Source organism: Nycticebus coucang, chromosome 10 (assembly GCF_027406575.1).
Source record: "Nycticebus coucang isolate mNycCou1 chromosome 10, mNycCou1.pri, whole genome shotgun sequence".
Lineage (NCBI taxonomy): Eukaryota > Metazoa > Chordata > Mammalia > Primates > Lorisidae > Nycticebus > Nycticebus coucang.
The window spans coordinates 107,315,530-107,327,672 of record NC_069789.1 but is presented as its reverse complement, the minus strand read 5'-3'; the positions used below and the strand labels follow the sequence as shown (position 1 = coordinate 107,327,672).

The window sequence follows — 12,143 nt, the reverse complement described above, 5'->3', positions numbered from 1 at the left end:
CAGACCTCATAGCCAACAGCGGATTGTCATTACAGACAGAGTTCCATGGAATAGGCACTGGCATGGATGGATAGCTTCTTTTTCTTTCTTTTTTTTCTTTTTTTTTTTTTTGAGACAGAGTTTCACTTTGTTGCCCTTGGTAGAGTGTTGTGGCGTCACAGCTCACAGCAACCTCTAGCTCTTGGTCTAGGGCAATTCTCTTGCCTCAGCCTCCCAAATAGCTGGGACTACAGGAACCTGCCACAATGCCTGGCTATTTTTTTTTTGTTGTTGTTGTTGCAGTTTGGCGGGAGCTGGGTTTGAACCCTCCATCATTGGTATATGGGGCCGGCGCCCTACCCATTGAGCCACAGGTGCCACCAAAGGCACTGTTGTTTCTTAGGGCATCCTGTCTCCTCACATCTCTTGCCTGCCTGATAACTCCCCTAGAGCTAACTAACACTTGCATGACATTTTTGTTAATTATTTTGATAATGATTACCCTGATGTCTTTATATTTTTGCCACCTATGTACATTTTCCTAAATGATATACTGTTTCTTATCCCAAGATTCTGAGTTTTCTATAGATTGTATCATACCATATGCAGGATAAAATTCTGTAGTATGTTTGTTAGATTTATCCACAGAGGTTCATGTCATTGTGATCAGCTCATTTTTATGACTTACCCATAATCTATCAGGTGAATAATTCATAGTCTACTTTTCTAAGGGTTGTTCTCAAGGAAGCAAGGCATCTTTTCCTGTCCTTAGCACAACAGAGGGAAGTTTATCTACACATTGTCCCAATCCTATCAGTGGGTCCAACTCTCCTCACTCTTCTCCTCCTCTTCCTTCCATGTGCCACACCATGGCCAGACTAAAATAATGAATGCTGAATAAAAAAGAATATGGCCACTGTAGAAGTGACAATAAACTTGGGTCTTTCTCTATTCTATCAGGTCCTCAACCCCAACATTGACTTCCCGCCTCCTTTTCAGACTCAGCTAGTATTGAAACCCAGTTCCAGAAAGTTCCATGAAGGAGGAGATACTTTATCATTTTTTTGTCCCAAGGCTGTGATGAAGTTGGTCATTGCTCAGCCCATAGATGGAAAGGATAGGAGAAGAGCTGGGCACGGTGGCTCATGCCTGTAATCCTAGCACTCTGAGAGGCCAAGGTGGGTGGATTGCCTGAGCTCATGGGTTTGAGACCAGCCTGAGCAAGAGTGAGACCCTGTCTGTAAAAATAGCCAGGCATTGTTGCAGGCACCTGTAGTCCCAGCTACTCCAGAGGCTCAGGCAAGAGAATCACTTGAGCCCAGGAGTTTGAGCTTGCTGTGAGCTATGATGCCATGACACTACCAAGTGTGACAAAATGACTCTTCTCAAGGAATAAAAAAAGGATAGGAGAAGAATCAGGGAATGGTGACTGACAGGAAAATAATGGCGTCAATGGTAGGGGCAGTAGTGGGACAATACATAGTAAAGGGTTGGCATCTCTTATCAACAGCTGCTTGTTGTTAGCAACAGTCCATCATTATATCTACCTGTGGGAAATTGGCTTTGTATTTGTAGGTGGAAGAGCAGTGAGAACATGGAGAAGAAACAGATGAAGGAAAGGAATATTGGCTTGTAAGTGGGAGGACCATTGTCCTGAACACTGACGTTGGGGCTTAGAAAGGAAAAGGGAGAAAATTAGCACTGGATGATGGAAAAAAGTGAATACTTGAGATCCCCGGTTCTCACCACCTACACCCTAATTCAGAATCTTGTCTTATTCTTGCACACTAGACATTGTTTCATCATTTTAAAATTAGGCATATCCTTGGCAAGGGAAATTTGAGATACATATAGTTCGGCCCAAAGAAACCACTTTATCCTTTAAGTTCTTTAAGAGAAGGAAAGAGTGGAATAGTTGCTCAGGGAAAACTGAAATCCAGGCTTTCTACAAGGAGAGTCTCTGCACAAGCCCAACGAAGTTCTTGACCTGGCCTCTCTCTTTTTTACATTTTTTTTTTAGAGACACAGTCTCACTTTATCGCCCTAGGTAGAATGCAGTGCCATCACAGCTCACAGCAACCTCCAGCTCTTGGGCTTAGGTGATTCTCTTGCCTCAGCCTCCCTAGTAGCTGGGACTACAGACGCCCACCACAACGTTCGGCTATTTTTTTGTTGGCCGGGGCAGGTTTGAACCTGCTACCTTTGGTATATGGGGCCGCCGCCCTACCCACTGAGCCACAGGCGCCGCCCCCAACCCTCTGTGTCACGTCCTTTTCCCATCTGTGCCCGCTTCCTCCAAGTGTGGCGCTGTGGGATTACATTACCCAGAAAGTGCTGCGCCGAGCGGTGGGGTCTACCAGCCAATGGAAACGATCGTTTCCTGGGGCGAAACGCGCTGGGCGGGACTTCCGTTGCCGTGTTATTGGCGCGAGGTGTTTTTGGCGATCCCTGTTGTTTCTCCTTTGGAGAGTTATCTAACCTAGGCCCTCGAAAGGGGATTCTGAGCTGAGGCGGCGAGAGCAGGAAGGCTCAGGAGGAGGAAGACATTGTCCTCGCCGCGCTGAGGCAGGTCTGAGGGTCGGTGGCGGCGCCCAAGCGAGCCGGGTCCCTACCTGGTCTTCCTCTTGTCCCCGCTCCTCCGGCTAAGTCCGATGGCTGCGGCAGCGCTCGGAGACCCCGCTCTGGTAAGGGCCGCGACCTCCAGGCCTCGCCCGCCCCGACCCTCACCTAAATCCTAAAGCTCTCTGAAGGTCGCCTGCCCAGGTCGCTGGGTCCAGAATTGTGGGTGCTGGTGGGCAGGGTCATGTTTCCTACACCCAGCGTGACAGGAGGCGGGATCGACAGGTGCAGAGGCTTGGGCGTTCCTGAACCAGGAGGCCCAAACCTGAGGTTTGGGTGGTGTCTAACGGACAGCTTGTGAGGAGACGAGGTGCTCGTGGAATAATAGGCCGAGCAGCTGGGCCTGCTGGGCCACGAGAGTTGGGGACAGAGAAGGGACTCGATCTGTTTCTCAAAGTTTTCCAAAGGCTTCTCAGTGGGAAACAGCCTAGGGTGGGATGATGGAGGTGAAGACAAGGAGACCTGTGAGTAGATAAATCCAAGAGATGGATGGAGAGTTGTGCTAGGATTGACTATAGGCGGGAGGAGTGATCGGATCGGGAGGAGTGTGCAGGTACAGCCGGGCGCGGTGGCTCATGCCTGTAATCCTAGCACTCTGAGAGGTCGAGGAGGGTGGATTGCTTGAGCTCACGAGTTCGAGACCAGCCTAAGCAAAAGCGAGACCCCGCCCCCATCCCTACTAAAAATCGAAAAAAACTGAGGCAAAAGGATATCTTGAGCCCGAGTTGAAGGTTGCTGTGAGCTATGACGCGACGGCACTCTACCCAGGGCGACAGCTTGAGACAGTCTCAAAAAAAAAAAAAAAAGAGAGACAGAAAGAAACTGCTGTACCGGTAAAAGCGGCCGTGGCGACTCACGTGTGTAATCCCAGCTACTCAGAAGACTGAGATGGAGGATCGCTTGACTTCGGGAGTTAGAGGCTGCAGTGAGCTATGATCACACCAGTACATTCAGCCTGAGCGACATACAAACGTACATATATACATACATAAAAATATATGTATAAACTCAACAGACAAGATTTGTGCCACATCAGATGTGACTGTGAAAGAAAGTGGGGAATGAAGGACCATCCTGGTTTTTTGTTTGTGTTGGTTTTCCTGAACAGTTGGAAGGCTGGAGATAGGGAAATCTGTTCAGGGGGTCAGTTTTCAAAAAGATTAGGAGTTGAAGATTAGGGTAGGGGTGTCAAGTGGGCACCTTACATCTTGGAATTCTGGCTAGACATCTGGGCTGGAGATATCCAAGAAGTGGTGGGTAGAGGGCTGGACCAGGGCAAGGCCTGGGGCTCCTATTTAAGAGGGAGAATCTTCAGGGTTTTTATTTCAGATGGGCCATGAGGTGAATGAAGGAAGTGAGGAGCCTAGCTGGTGGGGCCCTCTCCAAAGAGTGGAGTCCTATAGTCCAAGATAGTGTCTGTAGGAATGATGGATTATAAAGAATGAGGACCCAGGATGGAGACTGAAATGTTGGGTAGTATTGATTTGCCATGCCAGTTCAGCAGGCCATCTTGTCTAATCCCTGTGGGAAAGATCAGCTAGGATGGTGGAGCAGCCCCTTTGGTATCTATGTTTCCCCATAATTCACTGGAGGAGGAATGACCACCTATTCCAGCAGGAAGTACTTACCAATATCGCTTTTTTTTTTTTTTTATTTTGGCCGGGGCTAGGTTTGAACCCGCCACCTCCGGCATATGGGACCTGCGCCCTACTCCTTGAGCCACAGGCGCCGCCCAACCAATATCGCTTTAAGAGGAATAGACAGCAGGCAGTTCCAGGTTGCCAAAAGGACCGGTTCTACTCAGGTTCCTTAGGCCCAGGGCCCCAGTTTATGAATTTGTGAATTAAATACTTATCTAAGCGCTAATTGATCCAAGTTCATACAGACAGAGATAATTATAACAACATAGATTTAACAAGTTAAATTGATATAAGCATTTAATCATTAGTTGAAAACCTAATATGCTGCGAAATATTTGATTAATATCAAATGTCTTAAATATCACATTCTTAGTTTAAAAGTGTGTTCGAAAAAACTTACATTTTCCAAGCCTACCAGCTTATTTGTACTGAAAATGTTGATAGAAGCATTAATTATGTGCACCGTAGGAGTTGATACTTAGTCTTAGACACGCAGGTGTGAGTTTGATCCAAATAGTAGTTCTATAGAGTAAATACCATTAGTAGCCCCATGTTACAGATGGCAACACTGAGGCACAAAGAGATCAAATACTTGTCCAAAGGCACATAGCTGGTGAGAGACATCATTGAGGACTGAAGCCCAGATGGTAGACAGTCATGCACACATGACTCCAGGTTAGAGGGGCTTGGATGAGCCTGTACCAGTATCATTGCCTGCCTCTCAGAGCCTCGTTTTTCCATAGGTTCCTATGGCTGCAAAATTACTTAACAGACCATGCAGAAGTAAGTGGAGGATGTCCTCCTCTTAGCTCTCACCTACTTAATCTCTAGGATTATGGTGTCCTAGGGCTCCTTGCTTGCTATTCTTTCTTCCTGCCCTTCTATTTGAGTTTCCTGGAAGGTGGTCATATAAAGTCAGGGCCCTGAGTCGAGACCAGATATTAAATGGAAAGAATAGAGGCCTAACTCCTCAGTCTACCATTCCATTAGAAAATGCTCTGACGGGCGGCACCTGTGGCTCAGTGGGTAGGGCACCAGTCCCATATACCAAGGGTGGGTTTGAACCCAGTCCCAGCTAAATTGCAACAAAAAATAGCCAGGCGCTGTGGCAAGTGCCTGTAGTCTCAGCTACTTGGGAGGCTGAGGCAAGAGAACCACCTAAGCCCAGGAGTTGGAAGTTGCTGTGAGCTGTGATGCCATGGGCACTCTACCAGGGGCGATAAAGTGAGACTTTGTCTCTAAAAAAAAAAAAAAAGGAAAAGAAAATGCTCTGAGGTGAGGTTGAGCTGGAAATGCTTAAGCAACCTGAGGTCTCCATTATGTCTGGTGGAAACAGCAGGATGTCGGCCTGGAATGGTAGACTGAGGAGTTAGGCCTCTATTCTTAGGGTGGTGGGAAACACAGAAGGTTTGGAGCATAAAAGGGAAGTGACCTGACCCAGTCTTCACAAACTCTTTGTGCTTCAAAGTAGAGAACAACAATTGTGGGCTTGAGAGTAGAGGGAGGGAGACCAGCAAAGAGGCTGCTACAGTTAGTAGTCCAGGTAAATGCTGGTGGGTGCTGGTGGGTGCTGGTGGGTAGTGGCTTTGGAGGTAGGAGATGTGGTTGGAGTCCAGTCTGTTTTCTAAGTAAGTCTGAGCAAATTTTTTAAAGTGCAAGGTGCAAGAGAGGGTTGGGAGAGTCAGCGGTGACTCTGAGATATCTTCTCAGCTGCAAGAAGCAGGGAAGAGTGACCATGTGGTAACTGGTGGTAAGAGTAGTTTTCAGTGGGGATGTTAGTTAGGTTTGGTCATGTAGAAATGAGAAGTTCCAGAGAGCATTGAGTGGGCATCTTGACACACAAGACTGGAGTTCAGGTGAAAGGTTCAGTTGGAGAGACCCACTTAATGGCTAATACATGAACCGGGATAGTGTGGAGTAGATTTAGGAGGAAGCACCTTTGGGTCCTGTTGAAATGCTATTAGGTAAAAAGGGAGGACAATGTGGGGGCCAAGGATTGGGTCTATTACTCAGACACCTGGATGGGAGTGGTGGGCTTCATAAGGGCATGAAGGAGAATAGTGGCCCTAGGGAAGGGGATGTAGGGCTTGAGGATGTTCTGGCTGATGGCCAATGTTTTTGTGAGGGGTGGACATGAGAAAGAGAATAAGCAGTAAGTAAGACAAGATGACAGGCTGGTGCCACTGCTTAGTCATCAAAATGTAAGATCACCAGACTTTTGTTCTGACCTTTCTTGGGTCCTGGGGAGTTTAACTCAGGCTGCTAGATTTGTTCAAGATCAAATAGGGTCATCTGGGAGAACCTATTGGCCTAGTTTGAGAGAAAAATGAGCCTGGGTTTCAAATGAGAATCAAGAGGAAGACTGAGACTGGGAAGGGACAGCTCTGCAACATAGGAATGGAAGAGTGCTGGGGTGTCCAAAACTTGCATGGCTGAAGATGAAGGAGGGAAAAGGGCCAAGTAGGGAGCCCTTCAAATCAGGGCATGAGAGAGGATCATCGTTGGCAATCAGGGCCACTGGAGCTCTGGGATGGAATAGGGTTCAGATGCCTTTGCCAAGCACCCTCAGGATGCTGTGTGTAGACTGGCATGTAAGGCTGAGGGTGGAAGAAATACAATGTGATGTAGGGGTGAGGGTGGCAGTAGGAGGTTGGAGATGTAAAGGGAGGTATGGCACAGACTATGTGCATGTTGGGAGGGTGTGTAAATGGATGGCTCCAGAGCCCTGGCATTGAGGACATAGGTTGAAGCATAAGCCCTTGGTTTGATTGTATCTGAGAGGAAAGATCTGGGGGACTCTAGGGGTACTGCCTGAAAAGAGAGGGTGTGGCCCTACATGCCATGCTCAGAGCTTAGATATCTGCCCACTTGCCTGTTGTTGCTGTGGGAGGACACAGTGATCAGTGTCCCCAGGGCCTCAAGGGGCCTCAGTGGCCCCAGGGCTTATTGTAATATCTGAGGTGGAGACATGGGGAGGAAGGTGAGAAGATGTGTGTGTTTGAGGGAATGCCTGGAATCCCAGGGAAGGAGGCTGCATATAAACTCAACTCTTCCCACCTTGGTAGGGCCATGTGACCTTTGAGGATGTGGCTGTCTGCTTCTCCCAGGAGGAGTGGAAACTGCTTGACGAAGCTCAGAGGCTCCTATACCGCAGTGTGATGCTGGAGAACTTTGCAGTTATGGCCTCTCTGGGTAAGGCCTTCATACATCACACCAGCATCCTGGGCTGGTCTCTGGTCTTCCTCCTTTTCCTAGGGACAGGTCTGTCCTTCCCAGAGATGGACACTGCTTCCATCCCCAGTGTCCTTTAGGAAACCTTTTACATGCAGTGAATGTGGAAAAGCTTTCAGGCATAATTCTTGTAAAGGATAACCCTATGCTGTAACACTATTGCCTTCTCTCTGAGGTGTCCCAAAGCCATGCAGGAAAAGGTTTGGGGGCCAGAGTATTGCAGTCAGGCTAGTGGATCTCACCCTAATTGTCTCTCCCTGGCCTGTGACCCCTCTGTTCTGCCTTCTTCCTCTAGCTGACATACCTCAGGATCGCCCTTGCCAGGATTGGGGCATTGACATGATCAGTTTTACTGAGTTGTTACTGCAGAACCCTCCAAGTTCTTTTGTACTGTTTAATTTTCTTTCCTTGGTCTGTTGTGGGGTGGGTCACTCTGGCCCAGTGCTGGCCACTTACCTCTCCTGTCTCCCTTAGGACTTGCATCTTCTAGGACCTGTGAAATAATCCAACTGGAGTTATGGGGAGAGCTCTTCATGCCTGCCTGGGGACTCAAGGCTCCAGCCATACCAAAAGGTACTTGGAAGGTGGAACGTTAGAAGATATAAACTCAGGGATGGGTTCAAGTCATATTGGGAGTCTATCCATAGGCCCTGGTGTTTTGAACATAACAAGAGGCCACCACTAATTTCTACCTTTTCTTCAGTTGTCTATTTATTTCTATTTTGATTTCTGACCCAGGGCTATCCCCATCTCTCTGCCTCCATGTTTCAGCCCTTCCTCTGCAGCACCCTCCAGCAGTGGCTTTTACTGAATGTGTTGTAAGGTGTGCACTTATCCTTGGATAGTCCTCAAACACCATTTATTCAGTTGCAGTTGTTTTTTCTGGGCTTTGACATTCCCTTCTGCACTGTGTTCCTATGTACCCAGCAGCTAAGGCCCTGCAAAAAGCCTTTTGCAGCGGTGTATATTGGGGACCCTGACTCCTCCTCTCTGTGCTGCACCCCATCCTTGCACCCTTGGTGCTCATGAGGCCCCCTCCAATCTGTGAGCTTACCAGGGTCAATACCACACAGCAAGTCCTTCCCCACCATGACCTAGCCTCTCGTTCTGCCAGCTGTCCCAGGGATTCTTTACTAGGTGTGAGGCACACATTAATGAGGGGGCTGTCTTTTCACACCAGCATTTCTCTGCTTTCAGGTTACCGTCATGGAGTAGAGGCTGAGGAGGGTCTTCCTAAGCAGACTGCTTCTGTAGAAGGAGTGCTTGGTTCACACATTCACCAATACCAGAAGCTGAACTATATAAAGAAACCCTTAAAAAGAGAAGAGGGGAGGGTTCCAGTTTTGAGAAGCTGCAGAGTCCACCTGTCAGAGAAGCCCTTCCACAGCATAGAAGGTGGGAAAGATTTCTCAACTACCACATGTCTTCAAAAGTACCAGGTATCTCACAGTGGAGGGGAGTCACACAGGAGCACCAAAAGTGGGGAGCCCTTTCACACTGGAAAAAGGCATTACAAATGCAGTGAATGTGGGAAAGCCTTTAGTCAGAAATATTTACTTGTTCAGCACCAGAGACTACACACTGGAGAAAAGCCTTATGAATGCAGTGAATGTGGAAAATTATTTAGCCATAAATCCAATCTTTTTATACACCAAATAGTTCACACTGGAGAAAGGCCTTATGGGTGTAGTGAATGTGGAAAATCCTTTAGCCGCAATGCTGACCTCATTCAACACCAGAGAGTTCACACTGGAGAAAAACCTTTTACATGCAGTGAATGTGGAAAAGCTTTCAGGCATAATTCTACACTTGTTCAGCATCACAGAATCCACACTGGAGTAAGGCCTTATGAGTGCAGTGAATGTGGGAAATTCTTTAGCTTCAACTCTAGCCTTATCAAACATCAGAGAGTTCACACTGGAGAAAGACCTTATAAATGCAGTGAATGTGGGAAATTCTACAGCCACAAATCCAGCCTTATTAATCATTGGCGAGTTCACACTGGAGAAAGGCCATATGAGTGCAGTGAATGTGGGAAATTTTTCAGCCAAAGCTCTAGCCTTATGCAACACCGAAAAGTTCACACTGGAGAAAAGCCTTTTAAATGCAATGAATGTGGGAGATTCTTTAGTGAAAATTCCAGCCTCGTTAAACACCAGAGGGTTCACACTGGAGCAAGGCCTTATGAGTGCAGAGAATGTGGAAAGTATTTTCGCCACAGCTCCAGTCTTGTTAAACATCGGAGAATTCACACTGGAGAAATGCCTTATGAGTGCAGCAATTGTAGGAGATCTTTTAGCCAGCGTTTCAACCTCATTCAACACCAGAAAGTTCATGCTGGAGAAAAGTCTTGAATGCAACAAATGTGGGAAAGCCTCTAGCCATACCTCCAACCTCATTCAACACTGGAGAGTTCAGAGGGCTGACAGGTTTTATGAATATGAAGAATATGGGAAAGCCTTTAACTGAATATCTGTTCTGCTTCTGTGACATGAACTTCACAACCCAGACAGGCCTTATGAATGCAGTGAATGTGGAGAAAGGTCTTAGGAATGCAGGGTATACGCTGTCTCCTCACCTATATAACTTAACTTAAAATGGAGAAACAGAAGTAGCCTTTGTGAGGGAGCCAGCAATTAAACGTCATTTGTCTAAGTATACACACGGGGCAAAATGAGAATTCCTGACAGATTGCCCCTCACAAGAAGATAGTGCTCTGTCTGGGAGCTCCAGGGAGAGGAAGCCCTGTCTTCTTGGCTGCAGCAGTCTAGAGTACAGTTTCCATCTTGTTGAATTTAAAGGGAAGAAAGGAAAACATGGTCTTCCTTCAAAGGTGACTGGTTAACATCAGAGAATGCATACTGGTGAGAAGAAAAAAGATTTTAAAAAAAGATAAAGGCGATCTACTATTGTTACTAAATGTTAGATGTTATTAAATAAATATTTTTTAATTTGCTATATACTCATGGTACCATTTCCATAGAGTTTGAATTGTGTTTTTATAATTTTCACCAGTTTAGCTGAGTCCATGAAGCTTTTCATGTTGTCGTGCTGGAATTTGATCCAAATGTTAAAAATTTTAATAATGTGACAAATCGTGTTCTAAGTGGTTGTGCAGATTACCAATTTCTGCACATCCTTATCAATGATTTGTATGTCTATGAATCATGGACAGTTCATTTTAGCAGATGTGTAGTAGTATTTCATTATGTTTCTGTACTTTATTTTGAGACGGTCTCACAATGTCACCCTAGGTAGAGCGCCCCTGGCATCATAGCTCACAGCTCACAACAACCTCAGACTCTTGGGCTTAAGCAATTCTATTCCCTCCCAAATAGCTGGACTACAGGTGCCTGTCACAGTGCCTGGCTATTTTTTTTTTTTTTTGTTTGTAGTTGTCGTTGTTTGGCAGGTCCAGGCCAAGTTTGAACCCGCCAACCCTGGTTTATGTGGCTGGTGCCTTAGCTGCTGAGCTACAGGTGCTGAGCCTTCACTGTGGTTTTTATTTGCATTTTCCTAATCATACAGTGTTGAGCATTTTTCATGTGGGTATTTGCCATATGTGAAATGCCTGTTAATATTGTTTGCCTATTTTTTTAAAACTTTGGGTTGGTTTCTTATTGTTTTGCTATTTCTTTTTTTTTTGAGACAGAGCCTCAAGCTTTCACCCTGGGTAGAATGAGGTGGCATCACAGCTTACAGCAACCTCCAAGTCCTGGGCTCAAGTGATTCTCCTGGGCTTAAGCGATTCTCCTGCCTCCGCCTCCCAAGTAGCTGGGACTACAGGTGCCCATCATAATGCCCAGCTATTTTTTGGTTGCAACTGTCATTGTTGTTTGGCGGCCCGGGCTGGATTCGAACCTGCCAGCTCAGGTGTATGTGGCTTGCGCCTTAGCTGCTTGAGCCACAGGTACCGAGCCTGTTTCCTTATTTCTTAATAATTCCGTATACAAATTCCTTATTTGACATAAGCTTTGACAATATTTTTTCACAGTTTATGGCTTTTTTTTTTTTTTGTAGAGACAGAGTCTCACTTTACCGCCTTCGGTAGAGTGCCATGATGTCACAGGACTCACAGCAACCTCTAGGTCTTGGGCTTCTACGATTCTCCTGCCTCAGCCTCCCGAGCAGCCAGGACTACAGGCGCCCGTCACAACACCCAACTATTTTTTGGTTGCAGTTCAGCCGGGGCTGGGTTTGAACCCACCACCCTCAGTATATGGGGCTGGCGCCCTACTCACTGAGCCACAGGCACTACCCTATGGCTTTTTTTTTTTTTCTTTGAGATAGAGTCTCAAGCTTTCACCCTGGGTAGAGTGCCATGACATCACAGCTCACAGCAACCTCGAACTCCTAGGCTCAAGTAATTCTCCTGCCTCCACCTCCCAAGTAGCTGGGACTACAGGCACCTGCCACAATACCTTGCTATTTTTTTTTTATTATTATTAAATCATAGCTGTGTACATTAATGTGATCATGGGGCACCATACACTGGTTTTATAGACCATTTGACATATTTTCATCACACTAGTTAACATAGCCTTCCTGGCATTTTCTTAGTACCTGGCTATTTTTTGATTGCAGCCATCACTGTTGTTTGGCAGGCTTGGGCTGGATTCGAACCCACCAGCTCAGGTGTATGTGGCTGGCGCCTTAGCCGCTTGAGCCACAGGG

The 12,143-nt window shown here is 46.6% G+C and overlaps 1 protein-coding gene across 1 annotated transcript; it reads left to right on the top strand.

The window, feature by feature from the left end:
• The first annotated feature begins 2,411 nt into the window (after window positions 1–2,411).
• Window positions 2,412–11,467, top strand: LOC128597576 (zinc finger protein 773-like). The gene is made up of 4 exons (XM_053608048.1): window positions 2,412–2,663; window positions 7,304–7,430; window positions 7,944–8,042; window positions 8,667–11,467. Exons 1-4 carry the CDS (start codon window positions 2,631–2,633, stop codon window positions 9,821–9,823), a joined length of 1,416 nt encoding a protein of 471 aa, XP_053464023.1. The 5' UTR covers window positions 2,412–2,630; the 3' UTR covers window positions 9,824–11,467.
• Window positions 11,468–12,143: the final 676 nt, after the last annotated feature.